At 34.3% G+C, this 20,847-nt stretch overlaps 1 protein-coding gene across 3 annotated transcripts in view; it reads right to left on the bottom strand.

Annotated features, from left to right (window-relative positions):
• Window positions 1-20,099, bottom strand: part of LOC143226900 (uncharacterized) — a 45,501-nt gene extending 25,402 nt beyond the window's left edge. Inside the window, exons 1-3 of one of the 3 annotated variants that reach the window (XM_076458437.1) lie at window positions 19,699-20,099; window positions 14,909-15,196; window positions 4,031-4,092 (exon numbers count right to left, since the gene is read on the bottom strand). In XM_076458437.1, the coding sequence (XP_076314552.1) occupies window positions 4,031-4,092; window positions 14,909-15,196; window positions 19,699-19,819 (471 nt within the window). In that variant the 5' untranslated portion in view covers window positions 19,820-20,099. Of the gene's footprint in view, window positions 1-4,030; window positions 4,093-14,908; window positions 15,203-19,339; window positions 19,468-19,698 lie in introns of those variants that run through there. The other 2 variants (XM_076458436.1, XM_076458438.1) reach the window with 2 other exon arrangements.
• Window positions 20,100-20,847: the final 748 nt, after the last annotated feature.

Below are 20,847 nucleotides of genomic sequence, written 5' to 3'. Positions count from 1 at the left end.
TAAACAGTAACCTGACATACCTGTTTGGTCACTGACTATTGTAAACAGTAACCTGACATACCTGTTTGGTCACTGACTATTGTAAACAGTAACCTGACATACCTGTTTGGTCACTGACTATTGTAAACAGTAACCTGACATACCTGTTTGGTCACTGACTATTGTAAACAGTAACCTGACATACCTGTTTGGTCACTGACTATTGTAAACAGTAACCTGACATACCTGTTTGGTCACTGACTATTGTAAACAGTAACCTGACATACCTGTTTGGTCACTGACTATTGTAAACAGTAACCTGACATACCTGTTTGGTCACTGACTATTGTAAACAGTAACCTGACATACCTGTTTGGTCACTGACTATTGTAAACAGTAACCTGACATACCTGTTTGGTCACTGACTATTGTAAACAGTAACCTGACATACCTGTTTGGTCACTGACTATTGTAAACAGTAACCTGACATACCTGTTTGGTCACTGACTATTGTAAACAGTAACCTGACATACCTGTTTGGTCACTGACTATTGTAAACAGTAACCTGACATACCTGTTTGGTCACTGACTATTGTAAACAGTAACCTGACATACCTGTTTGGTCACTGACTATTGTAAACAGTAACCTGACATACCTGTTTGGTCACTGACTATTGTAAACAGTAACCTGACATACCTGTTTGGTCACTGACTATTGTAAACAGTAACCTGACATACCTGTTTGGTCACTGACTATTGTAAACAGTAACCTGACATACCTGTTTGGTCACTGACTATTGTAAACAGTAACCTGACATACCTGTTTGGTCACTGACTATTGTAAACAGTAACCTGACATACCTGTTTGGTCACTGACTATTGTAAACAGTAACCTGACATACCTGTTTGGTCACTGACTATTGTAAACAGTAACCTGACATACCTGTTTGGTCACTGACTATTGTAAACAGTAACCTGACATACCTGTTTGGTCACTGACTATTGTAAACAGTAACCTGACATACCTGTTTGGTCACTGACTATTGTAAACAGTAACCTGACATACCTGTTTGGTCACTGACTATTGTAAACAGTAACCTGACATACCTGTTTGGTCACTGACTATTGTAAACAGTAACCTGACATACCTGTTTGGTCACTGACTATTGTAAACAGTAACCTGACATACCTGTTTGGTCACTGACTATTGTAAACAGTAACCTGACATACCTGTTTGGTCACTGACTATTGTAAACAGTAACCTGACATACCTGTTTGGTCACTGACTATTGTAAACAGTAACCTGACATACCTGTTTGGTCACTGACTATTGTAAACAGTAACCTGACATACCTGTTTGGTCACTGACTATTGTAAACAGTAACCTGACATACCTGTTTGGTCACTGACTATTGTAAACAGTAACCTGACATACCTGTTTGGTCACTGACTATTGTAAACAGTAACCTGACATACCTGTTTGGTCACTGACTATTGTAAACAGTAACCTGACATACCTGTTTGGTCACTGACTATTGTAAACAGTAACCTGACATACCTGTTTGGTCACTGACTATTGTAAACAGTAACCTGACATACCTGTTTGGTCACTGACTATTGTAAACAGTAACCTGACATACCTGTTTGGTCACTGACTATTGTAAACAGTAACCTGACATACCTGTTTGGTCACTGACTATTGTAAACAGTAACCTGACATACCTGTTTGGTCACTGACTATTGTAAACAGTAACCTGACATACCTGTTTGGTCACTGACTATTGTAAACAGTAACCTGACATACCTGTTTGGTCACTGACTATTGTAAACAGTAACCTGACATACCTGTTTGGTCACTGACTATTGTAAACAGTAACCTGACATACCTGTTTGGTCACTGACTATTGTAAACAGTAACCTGACATACCTGTTTGGTCACTGACTATTGTAAACAGTAACCTGACATACCTGTTTGGTCACTGACTATTGTAAACAGTAAACAGTACCTGACATACCTGTTTGGTCACTGACTATTGTAAACAGTAACCTGACATACCTGTTTGGTCACTGACTATTGTAAACAGTAACCTGACATACCTGTTTGGTCACTGACTAAACAGTTGTAAACAGTAACCTGACATACCTGTTTGGTCACTGACTATTGTAAACAGTAACCTGACATACCTGTTTGGTCACTGACTATTGTAAACAGTAACCTGACATACCTGTTTGGTCACTGACTATTGTAAACAGTAACCTGACATACCTGTTTGGTCACTGACTATTGTAAACAGTAACCTGACATACCTGTTTGGTCACTGACTATTGTAAACAGTAACCTGACATACCTGTTTGGTCACTGACTATTGTAAACAGTAACCTGACATACCTGTTTGGTCACTGACTATTGTAAACAGTAACCTGACATACCTGTTTGGTCACTGACTATTGTAAACAGTAACCTGACATACCTGTTTGGTCACTGACTATTGTAAACAGTAACCTGACATACCTGTTTGGTCACTGACTATTGTAAACAGTAACCTGACATACCTGTTTGGTCACTGACTATTGTAAACAGTAACCTGACATACCTGTTTGGTCACTGACTATTGTAAACAGTAACCTGACATACCTGTTTGGTCACTGACTATTGTAAACAGTAACCTGACATACCTGTTTGGTCACTGACTATTGTAAACAGTAACCTGACATACCTGTTTGGTCACTGACTATTGTAAACAGTAACCTGACATACCTGTTTGGTCACTGACTATTGTAAACAGTAACCTGACATACCTGTTTGGTCACTGACTATTGTAAACAGTAACCTGACATACCTGTTTGGTCACTGACTATTGTAAACAGTAACCTGACATACCTGTTTGGTCACTGACTGATACCTGTTTGGTCACTGACTATTGTAAACAGTAACCTGACATACCTGTTTGGTCACTGACTATTGTAAACAGTAACCTGACATACCTGTTTGGTCACTGACTATTGTAAACAGTAACCTGACATACCTGTTTGGTCACTGACTATTGTAAACAGTAACCTGACATACCTGTTTGGTCACTGACTATTGTAAACAGTAACCTGACATACCTGTTTGGTCACTGACTATTGTAAACAGTAACCTGACATACCTGTTTGGTCACTGACTATTGTAAACAGTAACCTGACATACCTGTTTGGTCACTGACTATTGTAAACAGTAACCTGACATACCTGTTTGGTCACTGACTATTGTAAACAGTAACCTGACATACCTGTTTGGTCACTGACTATTGTAAACAGTAACCTGACATACCTGTTTGGTCACTGACTATTGTAAACAGTAACCTGACATACCTGTTTGGTCACTGACTATTGTAAACAGTAACCTGACATACCTGTTTGGTCACTGACTATTGTAAACAGTAACCTGACATACCTGTTTGGTCACTGACTATTGTAAACAGTAACCTGACATACCTGTTTGGTCACTGACTATTGTAAACAGTAACCTGACATACCTGTTTGGTCACTGACTATTGTAAACAGTAACCTGACATACCTGTTTGGTCACTGACTATTGTAAACAGTAACCTGACATACCTGTTTGGTCACTGACTATTGTAAACAGTAACCTGACATACCTGTTTGGTCACTGACTGTTGTAAACAGTAACCTGACATACCTGTTTGGTCACTGACTGTTGTAAACAGTAGCCTGACATACCTGTTTGGTCACTGACTATTGTAAACAGTAACGTGACATACCTGTTTCGTCACTGACTATTGTAAACAGTAACCTGACATACCTGTTTGGTCACTGACTATTGTAAACAGTAACCTGACATACCTGTTTGGTCACTGACTATTGTAAACAGTAACCTGACATACCTGTTTGGTCACTGACTATTGTAAACAGTAACCTGACATACCTGTTTGGTCACTGACTATTGTAAACAGTAACCTGACATACCTGTTTGGTCACTGACTATTGTAAACAATAACCTGACATACCTGTTTGGTCACTGACTGTTGTAAACAGTAACCTGACATACCTGTTTCTTCACTGGTATGAAGTTCACTATTTCTGTAATTTCTTCTCCAATAGGACATTTTGCTACAATAAAATTAATTTACATTATTTCTCATACAAAACAGTCTTCAAATGAACGTTAAACATTTATTCTACAACTTTCAATGCTGTACGTGTACCTTCACAAAATTTGGTAGACTTTTAGTAAGGATTACAAGTTTTTTGTACAGAAAAATCTGACTTTCTTAATGAACTAGTTTTATTAAAGGTTTGTGAAAACACTGAGCCTGTTTTGTCTGAGTGCAAAGTGATTTCATGTTAAGATTAAAAAAAACTATTTTTTGTCCAAAAATTCTCATTATTTATGTAATCTCTAAATACATTTCAAATGTTTATTTTCACAAAAACTATATTTTGTTATTTCCTATACCCTATGTTGGGTCTGTCAATTGACCAACCTCGTAACCGTCATAAAAAAATTAGGAAATGAATATAAGTTATGCTTTTTTTCATGCTAGAATGCCTACATATTATAACATGAAAATATAAATAATTAGTTTAAGCTGCTTAAGTCTCAATGTACTATATTTATTACATTGACCTTCCAGTCATACATAGATTGACAAAGTGCATGTGCACTCATCTTACCACATCCAATAATACAAAACTGAACTTTAGTCTTTACAAGTGACCTTGTCATCAAAGACCATGTCATTGCATTTTTTACTTGTATTTAAAATTTTATTTAACTAATATTTTATAAGTTTATGTCAATAAGCTTGGAATAAAATTGTAGATTATTATTTAAATTTTAATATTATATATGAGTTAATACTTTAGAATAAAAGTATATATAACACATTTAAATGTAGATTTCAGTGAGTCACATGGTATGTTGAATGCAGCACTGTTTAAAATTAGATGTTTGTGATGTTAAAATATTAAGTCTATAATTTTGTACAAATTACTGACATGATTCGTTGGTTGGTTGGTTTGGTGTTTTATAGTACAAATCAGCTAGGCCTATCTGTGCCAAACATCCAGTAAAAAGGTAAAATTAAATTTAGTAAAATTCACAAAAGGAAATTAAGGTAAAGCAAAACAGTTAAAATATAAATATCATAAAACCAATGTTGACATCTAGTCTACAGCAGTAAGAGAAAAACTATAGTAATACAAATTGTAAAGGACTTTCTGTAGCATAATTGTAATTACCATAACTTGCCAGGAAAATTAACAGGTTCAAAAACCACTGTCAGTCACCTGAAGCTGGCCTTTCCAGTCCTGGTTCCAAGTTATTTGAGGTTATGGTCATATTCAGAAAGTAGAGTAATAAAAGTATTAAATGGCGTGGAGCAAAATTTTAATAATAACTCGCCACGATGACTAATGGGTAGATCTGACATCAGCGTTAGTCATCTGAAGCTGGCCTTTCCAGTCCTGGTTTCCACTTATTTGATATTACAGCCATTTTCTAATTTCAAATCAAACTAGATGTACTTTGATTCTTAAAAGGAATCATATTAAAAAAGGTCTAATGTGCCGATAAAAAAACTAAAAACATTTCCAAGGTGGACAGTGTCACCATCACCAATAATACTAACGTTATGGATAAACCTTGGACAAAACATGTTTAAAATGGTGCTGTCGTTGAGAGTCATGATGACGGCAAGACAGAGTGTTACACAGACAACACATTGGTGCATCATTCTCAGATAAAAGAAAACAATAAGTTAAAAAATTGTGAGTAAAGCACAGTATAGAAAGAACAACTTCTTTCCAATCCTTATGGAAGTAAGTCCAATACAGGGTTTTATTTGGAAAAGCTAGTTTTCATGTTGCTCACTCCAAGTTGTCTGCCAATTGGCACGGAGCTGAGCCTTGAATACAGGACCATAGTCCATGTATAGAACAGACAGGTTTAGCTGCAGTGTCGGCAGCCTCGTTCCTGAGAATACCAACGTGGCCCAGTATCCAGAAAAATTGGATAAAAGTAGATGTTAAAGAGAAATGGGACAGTCAGTTTTGAATATCGATGAGAACAGGGTGTGAACATGAAGTGATTCCAGGGCCAGAAAAGAACTAAGCAAGTCAGTATAAATAGTGCAGTTTGAGTACTGCTTACCTTCTATGGCATACGCCTCAGCAGTGAACACAGAAGCTGTAGAGGGGATTCTGTGTGCAACCACTGAACCACAACTAACCATGGCAGAGCCCACACAGTCACCTGATTTTGAACCATCTGTATAAATAGGAATGTAAGAATGGTTTGAAAGATGTTCCGCAAATAACAGACAGTGTTTTCAATTGGCAGTGTCTGCTTTTCTCAGATGACTTAAAGACAGGTCACATCTGGGGATTGTAAGAAGCTATGGTTGGATGGGCTGACCAATGGATACAGTAATGTTATCCAAGGACAGAGCCAATTCATTCAACTGCGTCTGGATACGAAGGCCAAAGGGAGAAATGGCAGACTGTCTGTTCTGAAAAGAGTATGGTCCACTAAGGAAGGAAAACATAACCCCAAGTGGAATGCTTGGGTAAGGAACAAAGTTTCAAAGCATGTAATAAAGACAGTTGCAAACGGCAGAGGTGCAAAGAAGCTTCACGAGACTCTATGTATAAGCTCTGAACTGGGGAAGTACAGAAAGCCCCAGTGTAGAGCCAAAGTCCTTAATGATGAATGGGGTCAGCATCTTTAAGACCGAGGTCCTCACAGAGCCATAGACCAGTGATCCATAGTCAAGTTTCGATTGAATAAGAGCACGACATAACTTTAGCATAGAACATCAATCCACTCCCCAAGTGGTGGAAGAGAAAGCATGGAGAATGTTCAATGCTCTTGTAGATTTGACCCATAGCTGCTTGATGTGTTGTATAAAGGTCAGCTTACAGTCAAAAATAAGCCCCAAGAACTTTGTCTCAAGGACCATAGGCAGCACAATTTCACCAATACAGAGTTCGGGATCAAAGTGAATACCCCGTTGGTGGAAAAAGTGCATGCAAACGGTTTTAGAGAGAGAGAGAGAGAGAGTTAAAGCCGTTTGGTGTGGTCCACTTCAGTAAATGACTGAAGGCAGTCTGTAGTTGCCACTCAATATATCTCATGTTTGACAACTGACATGAGATATGGAAAGTCGTTGACATAAAGCCCGTTTCCAACAATAAGAGGGAGTTGTTCAATGACAGCATTAATCTTTATACTGAAAAGTGTGACACTCAAAACACAGCCCTGAGGGACTCCAAGTTCCTGTAGAAAAGAACAGGAAAGTGTCAAACCCACACAAACTGGGAATCTCCTGCCCATTAAAAAATTTTTAATAAAAATCGGCAAATGGCCACGTAACCCATATATAGAGGTTTTGCAAAATGTCATACCTCCATGTTGTATTATAAGCCTTCTCAATGTCAAAGAATATTGATACAAGATGTTGTTGTTTGAAAAAGGCTTCTCTGATTTATGTTTTACGTCGAATCAGGTGGTCCATGGTGAAACTCTGTCATTGGAACCCACACCAAGTGAGCGAGAGGAGGTTGTTTCAATTGAGGAACCAAACAAGACGAGCATTAACCATTCTCTTTAAGGTCTTACAGAGACAGCTCGTCAAAGCAATTGGACGGTAGTTTGAAGGAATCTTTGGATCTTTCCCTGGCTTAGAGAAAGGTAAAATAATAGCCTGGCACCAGGCATCAGGAAGAAACATTCTCCTGCCAGATCCAGTTATAAACAATCAGAAGAATAGCAAGAGAAACATGAGATAGATGGCACAGCATTTCATAGTTTACATCATCAGGTCCAACCAATGTACTGCCAGACAGATGAAGAGCCAGTTCGAATTCAACCAGTGTAAAGGGATGATTATCGTCATAGAGACAATAAGATCGAAAGGAAAGAGGTGATCATTCTGCCTGAGTCTTGATGGCTAAGAAGGTGGAGGAAGAAGCAGAAGTACTAGATACCTGGCAAAAGCTTTCACCTAGAGTATCAACTACTTCCTGGCATTTCAGAAAGCAAGATCAAGAGGACAGAATTATATTGCCCACTGACCTTTCAAATCTTGTCCCATATGACTTTGAAACTGGTGGTAGAAGATATGCTGGTTGTGAACTTAATCCAAGATTCCTTTTGGTTTTGACATTTTATACACCATACAGGTACAGGGCCTGTTCGAAAGCAATGCAGTGCAAGCGTGGGATACCTTCAAAAGGTATCTGAGACCCATTTTTGAGCCTTCTGTGCCATGTGGCAGACAGTGATTCCAAACAGTCATCTAATGATGGCTTACATATGATGGCAGGATCAAGTTTTGCAAGAACAGTGAATGAGGGCCAGTCTGCTTGAACCAGCTTCCATTGGGGCATGAGGGTTGGGTGACATCGAGTACGGCCAGTCTCTCACAAAAGTATAGGAAAATGATCACTGCCTTGTTGATTATTGTCAACCCTCCATGAAAAATGGGAGAATAATGAAAAAGAACCAAACTGAGAGATCAACAGCAGTAAAGAACTGACGACGGTGTATGAAAATAAGTAGAACTGTTACTGAAAAAAAAAGATTGTGATCAAAGAGCACACCCTCTATGGGGCAACCCCTCCTATTAATATCAGCACTTCCTCAGAGTGGATGATGTCCATTTAAGTCTCTCAGGATTAAAAAGGGAAATGGCAACTGTTCAATGAGAGCATCAAGGTCTGATTGATTATGTGTCTCTCCAGGTGACAGGTAGAGAGAACAAACAGCAATGGTACGACCCAAGAAAACACTGTCTCCAAGGGTGTATCGAGTGGCAAAGACATGCTGATCAACCAACAGTGCCACCCCTCCATGCACTTGTCCATCACACAGCCTGTCATTTCTGTACAGAGAAAACTGCCAAAAGGTGAATGTATTGGCATGGTTCAGAAATATTTCCTGTAAGGAAAGACATACAGGATGGTAGGAAGCTATCACTGTTTTGATGTCTTCCAGATTAGAACGCAAACCTCAACAGTTCCATTGCATCAAGGTGGCCATTTTTATTTATGTGTAAGCAAATTGGGTGCATAACCCTTCTCTGACTTGAGGATGTTTTTCAAATCCCTCGCAACAATAACTCCTCGTGATGAATTCAAAGAAGCATGAGGTGAAACCTCAACAGATATATCCCCAATCTCCTTTGAATGCAAGAGGAGTTCACTGTGTTGAAATGTTGATGTTTCCACCAATATGTCACCAGATCAAAGCTTCTTTATTGACTTTGGAGAACTAGCAGGTCCTTCTGAATGAAAAAGGGAGACATTTGCCCTAAAGGTTTGTCTGAAAGAGAAAGTAGTACAAGAAAATGAGATAAAAGAGGTGTTACAGACACTGAAGTTTACTGTTCAGAATCTTCATGGTCGTTTACCTACGGACTGTTTTTTTACTATTTTATTTAAGTTTTTATTTGGAGGATCCATAATAAAAAAAGGGAAATTTTGGTACCAACTGTGATGAAATAATAATCAGTGATGTCAAGAAACCCACTTCTTAAGAAATTTATATGCAAAAATGGCTCGTTTGGGTTCAGAAAATATTTTACATAGAAGAGCGAACAACGTTTCGACCTTCTTCGGTCATCGTCAGGTTCACAAAGAAAGAGGTAACCGACCGAAAGCTGACCACATGTTTGAAAGGGTCAAGTAATCTTTACTTTGAAATTATATATTCAAACATCTAATACCGCCCTCTACATTCCGACACTCAGTTACACAACCCCTTTCAAACATGTGGTCAGCTTTCGGTCAGTTACCTCTTTCTTTGTGAACCTGACGATGACCGAAGAAGGTCGAAACGTTGTTCGCTCTTCTATTTAAAATATTTTCTCAACCCAAACGAGCCGTTTTTGCATATAAATTTGGTACCAACTGCCCCCACCCACCATGGAGCCCTACGAGGGTTGCACTACAATGTCAAGCAAGAACACTGCAGCAACGCCGAGGTTTTGTGAGCGCTATACCCAAACACCAGTATCAGATACAATGTCCAACACCTGTTGAGAATATCCAACACTGGTACTTGGATGACCCTAGCCCAAGTGGACCAGCTGATTGACCTAAGGCTGTCCGTCTATAAGAATTTAAGGCCAAAGCGGTGTGTTAGGGTTGGACCCCTCAACCACCAGGATCCTTTCCTCCCCTTCATGAGTCACCATGCACGGCAAACACATGGATGGATGTTTAGATCCCAGAGGAGGTAAACTGAAAGAACAGAACCTTCCCTGGGAGGTCCCTTCACCAGGTACAGGAATCCCCACCGAGAGGTACTGATACAATAAAGCTAGAATATGAAACAAACACATATCTTTTATTTTTCTGAAAATATTTGAAATGTATTTCAGAGGTTTTAGAAATCAAGCAATGTTTGAGATTTTGGGAACAAAAATAGTTTTTAATCATAACATGAAATCACTTTGCACTCAGACTAGTAACAAAACAGACTATATTCATAAACAAGTCCTAAGTAAAAATATTTCATTAAAAAACCTGATTTTTGTAATCTCTACTAAACGTCTACCAAATGTTGTGAAGATACACCTACTGTACCAAAAGTTACAGTACAATTACTTAACATGTGCAAATATGTAGACAAACTTGTGTATATTATACTGAGCCAGTAGCAAAAGGATTAGTCATGATTAATGTAATTAAATCTGTTGATTATTATTTCTTTAAATACATGAAGATGTCATATAGTGATACTTTTAAAGTAAGGAAAGTCATTAAGGCTGAATATCCACACTTGGATCCAACACAAAATGTGAGAAGTGTAAATTGTTTAAATTACAGCATATTTACATATTGTAAAAATAACCAGTGGTCTGACAGCTCACAAACTCCTCATAGTTTCCAAGTATCCAAGGCTTGAAACACTACATAACTCAAACTGCAATATCCTTCTTTACCAAGTCAATCCTGTCAAGCCCTATTACTGAGGGAGTAACTCATTCAATGTACATGAATCACAGTTTGGTGACTAAAACAGAAAATCCTTATGTCTGCATTGAATATCAAGATGTTCAGGTTAAACTGTACATACAGATGTTAACAATAAACTGTATGTCAAGATGTTCAGTTAAACTGTACATACAGATGGTAACAATAAACTGTATGTCAAGATGTTCATGATGAATTATACATACAGATGGTAACAATAAACTGTATGTCAAGATGTTCATGATGAATTATACATACAGATGGTAACAATATACTGTATGTCAAGGGGTTCATGATGAATTATACATACAGATGGCAACAATAAACTGTATGTCAAGATGTTCATGATGAATTATACATAGAGATGGTAACAATAAACTGTATGTCAAGAGGTTCATGATGAATTATACATACAGATGGCAACAATAAACTGTATGTCAAGATGTTCATGATGAATTATACATACAGATGTTAACAATAAACTGTATGTCAAGAGGTTCATGATGAATTATACATACAGATGGCAACAATAAACTATATGTCAAGATGTTCATGATGAATTATACATACAGATGGTAACAATAAACTGTATGTCAAGAGGTTCATGACGAATTATACATACAGATGGTAACAATAAACTGTATGTCAAGATGTTCATGACGAATTATACATACAGATGGTAACAATAAACTGTATGTCAAGATGTTCATGATGAATTATACATACAGATGGTAACAAACTGTATGTCAAGATGTTCATGATGAATTTTACATACAGATGGTAACAATAAACTATGTCAAAATGTTCATGATGAATTATATATACAGATGTTAACAATAAACTGTATATCAAGATGTTCATGATGAATTATACATACAGATGGTAACAATAAACTATGTCAAGATGTTCATGATGAATTATACATACAGATGTTAACAATAAACTGTATGTCAAGATGTTCATGATGAATTATACATACAGATGTTAACAATAAACTATGTCAAGATGTTCATGATGAATTATACATGCAGATGGTAACAATAAACTGTATGTCAAGATGTTCATGATGAATTATACATACAGATGGTAACAAACTGTATGTCAAGATGTTCATAATGAATTATACATACAGATGGTAACAATAAACTGTATGTCAAGATGTTCATGATGAATTATACATGCAGATGTTAACAATAAACTGTCAAAATGTTCATGATGAATTATACATGCAGATGTTAACAATAAACTGTATGTCAAGATGTTCATGATGAATTATACATACAGATGTTAACAATAAACTGTATGTCAAGATGTTCATGATGAATTATACATACAGATGGTAACAATAAACTATGTCAAGATGTTCATGATGAATTATACGTACAGATGTTAACAATAAACTGTATGTCAAGATGTTCATGATGAATTATACATACAGATGGTAACAATAAACTATGTCAAGATGTTCATGATGAATTATACATACAGATGTTAACAATAAACTGTATGTCAAGATGTTCATGATGAATTATACATGCAGATGGTAACAATAAACTATGTCAAGATGTTCATGATGAATTATACATGCAGATGGTGACAATAAACTGTATGTCAAGATGTTCATGATGAATTATACATGCAGATGTTAACAATAAACTGTATGTCAAGATGTTCATGATGAATTATACATGCAGATGTTAACAATAAACTGTAGGTCAAGATGTTCATGATGAATTATACATGCAGATGGTAACAATAAACTGTATGTCAAGATGTTCATGATGAATTATACATGCAGATGTTAACAATAAACTGTATGTCAAGATGTTCATGATGAATTATACATACAGATGGTAACAATAAACTGTATGTCAAGATGTTCATGAAGAATTATACATGCAGATGGCAACAATAAACTGTATGTCAAGATGTTCATGATGAATTATACATACAGATGTTAACAATAAACTGTATGTCAAGATGTTCATGATGAATTATACATACAAATGTTAACAATAAACTATATGTCAAGATGTTCATGATGAATTATACATGCAGATGGTAACAATAAACTATGTCAAGATGTTCATGATGAATTATACATGCAGATGGTGACAATAAACTGTATGTCAAGATGTTCATGATGAATTATACATGCAGATATTAACAATAAACTGTATGTCAAGATGTTCATGATGAATTATACATGCAGATGTTAACAATAAACTGTAGGTCAAGATGTTCATGATGAATTATACATGCAGATGGTAACAATAAACTGTATGTCAAGATGTTCATGATGAATTATACATGCAGATGTTAACAATAAACTGTATGTCAAGATGTTCATGATGAATTATACATACAAATGGTAACAATAAACTGTATGTCAAGATGTTCATGAAGAATTATACATACAGATGGCAACAATAAACTGTATGTCAAGATGTTCATGATGAATTATACATACAGATGTTAACAATAAACTGTATGTCAAGATGTTCATGATGAATTATACATACAAATGTTAACAATAAACTATATGTCAAGATGTTCATGATGAATTATACATACAGATGTTAACAATAAACTGTATGTCAAGATGTTCATGAAGAATTATACATACAGATGGCAACAATAAACTGTATGTCAAGATGTTCATGAAGAATTATACATACAGATGTTAACAATAAACTGTATGTCAAGATGTTAACAATAAACTGTATGTCAAGATGTTCATGATGAATTATACATGCAGATGTTAACAATAAACTGTATGTCAAGATGTTCATGATGAATTATACATGCAGATGTTAACAATAAACTGTATGTCAAGATGTTCATGATGAATTATACATACAGATGTTAACAATAAACTGTATGTCAAGATGTTCATGATGAATTATACATACAGATGGTAACAATAAACTGTATGTCAAGATGTTCATGATGAATTATACATACAGATGGTAACAATAAACTGTATGTCAAGATATTCATGATGAATTATACATACAAATGGGAACAATAAACTGTATGTCAAGATGTTCATGATGAATTATACATACAGATGGTAACAATAAACTGTAGGTCAAGATGTTCATGATGAATTACACATACAGATGGTAATAAGAAATAGTTTATCAAGATAGTCCTGATAAATTATACATACAGATGGTAATAATAAACTGTACATCAAGATGTTCAGGGTAAATCATATGTCGTGATGGTCATGATAAATTATAGATACAGATGGTAATAAGAAATAGTTTATCAAGATAGTCCTGATAAATTATACATACAGATGGTAATAATAAACTGTACATCAAGATGTTCAGGGTAAATCATATGTCGTGATGGTCATGATAAATTATAGATACAGATGGTAATAATAAACTGTACATCAAGATGTTCAGGGTAAATCATATGTCGTAATGGTCATGATAAATTATACATACAGATGGTAATAATAAACTGTACATCAAGATGTTCAAGGCAAATCATATGTCATGAAGGTCATGAAAAATTATATATATAGTTGGTAATAATAAACTGTACATCAAGATGTTCAGGGTAAATCATGTTATGATGGTCATGATAAGTTGTACATAAAGATAGTAATAATAAACTGTATGTCAAGATGTTTAGGGTAAATCATGTCATGATAAAGTGTATAAATAAGGTAATAATAAACTGTACGTCAAGATTTTCAGAGTAAATCACGTCTTGATAAACTGTACATTAAGTTGGTCATTATCAGTTACACAGCTTTAAAGATTTGTGATTTATTTTAGTCAGAACATATATTAAATCACTTCTCATTCCATCCTAGATATCTCTTGTAACAATATAAGTACATAATAAAAACAAAATGCTATTCAGTACATAAGAAATAGTTTTATTAAAATCAAAAGAAAATGTCACATAAACACCATCATTTCTTCTTTACCTGAATCCAGTTTCCTTTGACTTGGAGAAGTACAATCCCAAATAATATCTCCCTGGTTTTCTTGAGAACACAACCATCTGGATCGCAATCTTCCTACACCTGGAGTGGAAGAAGGAGTAATGGGTGTTCTCAGTCTTCTTACACGTGCAGTTGATAAGGGAGTAATGGGTGTTCTCAGTCTTCCTGCACGTGGAGTTGATGTGACTGGTGTTACAGGAGAAGCCAGTGTTGTTTCCTTCTTTTCCTTTGATTGTGGAGTTTCTGGTGTTGTACACTTGATGTGCATGCCTGTAACTTCAAAAATCATTTATCTTCACAGTGGCAATGTACATACAATCTAGTCAAATATAAAATGATGTGGAAGTTTCATTATTTTATTAATTATGTCATTCTACTATAATCTTATAGGAGTGTATTTCAATATTTATATGTCATGTCTGTAAATAAACTTAGAATTCATGTATTTGAATGCTTACAAGTGATCCAACTGTAAGAAAATTTGGAGGGTATTTCAACAATTGCAAGTATTTGACCCTTTTACAATGGGTCAGGGTTCAAAGGCCATGTCATCACATTTATTGATTTGCATTCAAAATTTTATTGAACTACCATTTTATGAATTTATGTCAATAAGTTTGGAATAAACTTGTAAAATTGAATGTTTATAGTTTCGTACAAATTAGGAACAACTTACTAATATTCCCAAGCTGGAATATAAAATAAGAACCTTGTATCTTTTTTATTTTGTGGAGACATGACTTATGTACTGATTCAAACAAAGTAGCCTTATTCAACTCTTTACATTTTTTGAAATGGTCCCTTATATACTCTTACAACAGTATATACATACTGAATTACCAGTCAACAGCTTAGAATGTCCCTCTAGTGGTTTTAATCTGTGAAAAGACTACCACGTTCTTTTGATTCAAGATTTCAATGATGTAGGTTGTATCAAGTCTGCTCAAAGTTTTACATTTTTAAAAAATCTAAATATATCTTAGTTACTAAGGTTAATAAATTATAATGGAATTTTACCATTGTAGTTATGTATGACTGTTCTGGTTGTTTAACTGTATGTGTGTGTATATAACCTTAAACAAATGTTAACATCCTTCACGTGTAAAACTGTAAAAAGGTTAAGAACCTAATTCCAGAAGCAACCAAGTTCAAAGGTCGTTGCAAGAAGAGATAATTATTTGCTTTACTTCTAGATTTATTGTTCTATATTTTAAGAAAAATAAGTTTCATAACTTATTTCTAAATAGTGGCAATCATATATAGTATAATAATTGAAATGTAACTGTATACTACAAAATACTAGTCCACTCAAACACAGCCAACACAGGAAATATTAAAAGTCAGTTTTATATTATTTGATATATAACATGAGTGCATGTATACCACATCAGTGGAAGTTGTGTAATATTAGATAGGCATGACTGGAAGCTCAATATAATAAAAAAAACATACATGTTCACATATAGCACGATGAGACCTAAACATCTGTATTTTCATGTTATAACATGTAGTCATTGTTATTTAAAAACAATATATATTTCCTAAATTTTTTATGATAATTATGAGAGTGGTTAAGTGACAGACTCCACATAAAATACAGTCTTACTGAAAACAAACATTTGAAATAGTATAGTGTCTCTCCCCAGCAGATCCCAACAACAAAGTAATATGTGGGTAAGGAAAAAGCCAAAGAAGATAAAAGTGCCAACATGGAGTAATCAGGATGAGGGTATCTCTCAGAACTTTCTTGGGATCTCAGGAGTACCTCAGAAAAGAGATGGATAGTGAAAAAGTACCACAGGCAGGTTGACAGGGTAAGACAAAGGTGGAATGAATGATAAGAACCCACCCCCTACATGGAAATCAATTACAACTGTGGAGAATCAAGAAATGGATATTCTACCTGATGGTAGCTAAACCAAACTGATCTCAAGGCCATGAATGTCTAGACACATTAGTACCCCCACGCACCCAAAGAAGGAGAACAATACCAAGAGGAAAGGGATTATGAGAAATAGATAAAACACAACACACCTGACAAATCATGTCCAAAAAAAGCCATATTAAGCCCAGCTGATTCTGGAATAGTAATAGGAAGACATGACAAAATCAGGAGATGAAAGGAGAAGGCTGACTTTTATAATGATCAATCTCATGACAGATGAGAGTGATAATTCCATAGTCAAGTTACTCTCACCTGCAGTCTGCGTAAGTGTACAAGATATTACATTCAAAGTGGTAACTTGAATTTTAGAATTCATGGTTAAAAGTGAATGAGCAAACACAATAGTGTTTGAATAATGGAATGAAAAACTGAGAAGGAAAGTCATCTTTAAGTTTGCAAATTTATAAAAATGAAAAGAGCAATCTCACTTCAGAATAAAGTACAGTTCAAGAAAAATTTAAAAATTAAAGGAAAAAATATGATTTCAGATAGTTCAGTAGAATTTGACAGATGAAGTGACATACATCTGAGTGTCCCAAACCTGGTGGTGAATGTTTGTATTGCATGATGATTTATAATCAAGATGCAATTCAATCATACTAATCTCAGGAGCTCAAGGCTTGTGGCATGCAAAAAAACAGTTTGCATATAGAGGGCAGTGCTGAAAGAGAATAGCTATGAGTGAAAATAATGTAATGTATCAAAATGTATTTCAATATTTGTAAGTCATCTATCTGTAAATAGACTAGGGATGTATTTCAACAATCACAAGTTATCCTTGTGTAAATAAAGAAAGAATTTGTGTATTTCAATGTTTGTAAGTCATCTATCTGTAAATAGACTAGGGATGTATTTCAACAATCACAAGTTATCCTTGTGTAAATAAAGAAAGAATTTGTGTATTTCAATGTTTGTAAGTCATCTATCTGTAAATAGACTAGGGATGTATTTCAACAATCACAAGTTATCCTTGTGTAAATAAAGAAAGAATTTGTGTATTTCAATGTTTGTAAGTCATGTACTTGAATATTTCAAGGCCTAAACCTGAAAAAAAAACTAGGAATTCATCTACATTTTAATAAGTAACCTGGTCTTTTATAATATTTTCTCTAGCTATATGTATCTATAAGAAAAGTTGAATATTGTGAAAAAACTAATAACACAAAATCTCAACCTTCAGTACTAGGTTTCTTAATTGCAACCTTATACACACACAAAATGCTATTTCATTCCTTTCTATCTACTATTTGTAGGTTCCCAAATGTCATATATTAATAAACAGAAAACAAAATTTAATTCTACTGAGTTTCAACTTAGACATGTTTATAGACAGTTTTAGAAGTTAAAACATTTTTTGACTCATAGATAAATGTATATGTGATGGGTATACAACAAGGGATTTAAAAAAACCAACAAACCAACATAGTGGAAGGATTAGGAAACAGCCTCTGAGCATGTATACATTCATTAATCAAAATCTGCTCAACCATGTAAAACTAGGCAAGTAAAGAAAGGTTCTTCCCATGAAAGACCAATAACATATGTAATTGTGTAAATGATTACTAATAAACAGTTTCATAATCCAAACACCATATGGTTGAACATATTACAAAATGTTCCACATCATTTTGTCATACAATTTCTAAAAATACTAATTACTGTCCAATACAATGCTCTTGTCTAAGGCCCCATAATGGGTATATAGACTAGCTTAAACACAGAAACAGGGACGGCAACCCTCTATTGAGCTAATTATCCTATAGTGATTGTCTATGAACATTTTCACAAAAATAAATACATACATTCATTTTGCATGATATGAACCATTTTTCATTCTTTGATGTTTTACCAAATACAAATAGTACATACTATTTTTAGAACTCAATTTTATCACATTCCCAAAATCAATTTTTTATAATCATAAAACAATAGTTTTAAAAAGTTTTCAAATTATTCCGAAAAATTCATTACTTCCTTTGAACAACTTCACATTAAAAACAACTGACAAATTGTGCAAAAATTCTATTTCTAGGTAATGTATCATGCACATTGAAGCCATGACTGAAAATATCTCCAGTCAATCTACACATAATTTAAATGTTTTGACTAACATAAGAGTATTAACATGGCATAATAAACACAGAAAAGTAAAACTATTCTCAAAAATTAAATATCAGTTACTTACAATAATACATATCACATGCTTTTTAAAATTATTTACAGTTTAAAGGCAGCAGAATTTAAAGATTAAGATATTTTTTGGTTTTATCTAATCCTACTTTCATAATCATCAGGAATGTGTGCAATTTAATTCAACTCTTGTGAAAAATGACCATCTATATACATGGTGAAAGTGACAGAAAATGGCATTGCCTGTTGTACTGTGTTCCTTGACATATGTTCATACCATTTTTTATTTTTTAACACAAACTGTTTCAAGTAGTTATATTTTATATACTTAGTCTTACCTTGTCATTATTTGCAAATTTTGTTCAAACTCAGTCATAGTTACACAGTCACATTGTCGTTGATTACAGATTTAGAAGAAACTTTATCACTATCAGAGAATCTACACTATAAGTTATGTTATGTTTAAAGTTTAACACTAATTCCACTAACTGGTAATATACATTGTTCTAACTTCAAATACATTTATATCAACGTTTTTCTTTAGGAAAATGTTTTCTAATTCCTAAACAAAATATCTTACATCTAACGAGTGTAACTATGTAAGAGAATCAAAAATCTAAACAGTTTTAACTTTTAATTTTATGAGTTTTACACTATCAAATATCAATGTCACTGTATCACATCAGATTCGATTTACCGGCGGAATTAGGCCTAGGTTTCCACGGAGAAGGTGAAGATCTTGGCTTCTTCTTCATCTTGAAGGCATCTGTTATTAAATTCAGATGTTCGTTTTCTTCAGATACCGAAATACGAATCATTTGAGCTTTAGAGAGTCTGAAAAACTATACGGTTTTAATTTCACAACTAAACCCAGTGTTAACTAAAATTTCAAATATAATATAATAACACTGTGATATTTTCAATTAACTTTGAATTTTCTTGCAAATAATTTAACGTTTACACCGGTAGACAGCAGTAGATTTAACAAAATATTTTATATATTTAAACATATGCGTATTTATATTTGTCCTTTATGTCTAACGAATATGAAGAACAACCATGATAGTACTATATTACATTGAAAAATAAAACAAAAACGTCTTTATTCAGTTAAAAACAGCTCTGCTTTAATTATATATAGAAATAATTCATCTTTCTCAGTTAGTTTCTTTCTGTGATGTAATGGTGACAAGACGTGGTCCAGAAAGTCGTTAAGATTTTTTTTTCAGGCGCTTTTTTTATTTCTATCTATAGAATGTGATGTTTATTCAACCCAAGATAGCAACTATTAGTTATCACTGATCATACAGTCTTTAAATGGTTGCAAGCAGTTTGAAAGTTAATTGGTTTTTAAAATTACAAGACTTAACATTTCCATAAGAGGAAAAGCGAACCAATTACCTGATGCCCTATATAGACATCCTATTGACCCTTAAAAGAAACTCAAGATGTTGATGTCGGTAAGCTATCACCTACATTTTTTGTCATTGCCGATGTTAGCATTAGAGATTCTTTAGATACTAAACAAACTAAAGATGATGAATATAAACATGTTTATTGAAAAATGGACTGTTATCAGATGATTTTACAAGAGTTATTTACGCTGTAAATAAATCCAAACATTATATCTTGAGTGACAATGCTCTTTGGTACATAAAAAAAGGCTGCTAACAATAGTAAATACAGGCCAGTTATTCCCAAAACATTGAGACTGGCATCTTTAATGGAATTGCATGATCATCCTAATAGACTGGTTGTCGAGGTATTAGGATAACAACAGGCAATGTTTCAAGACATGTTTATTGGCCTAGTATAAAATAGGTATTAAAAATTATGTGTTAATATG

Source organism: Tachypleus tridentatus, chromosome 9, assembly GCF_004210375.1.
Source record: "Tachypleus tridentatus isolate NWPU-2018 chromosome 9, ASM421037v1, whole genome shotgun sequence".
NCBI lineage: Eukaryota > Metazoa > Arthropoda > Merostomata > Xiphosura > Limulidae > Tachypleus > Tachypleus tridentatus.
Note: the sequence above shows the minus strand (reverse complement) of the source record. Positions and strands in the feature narration are given on the sequence as shown.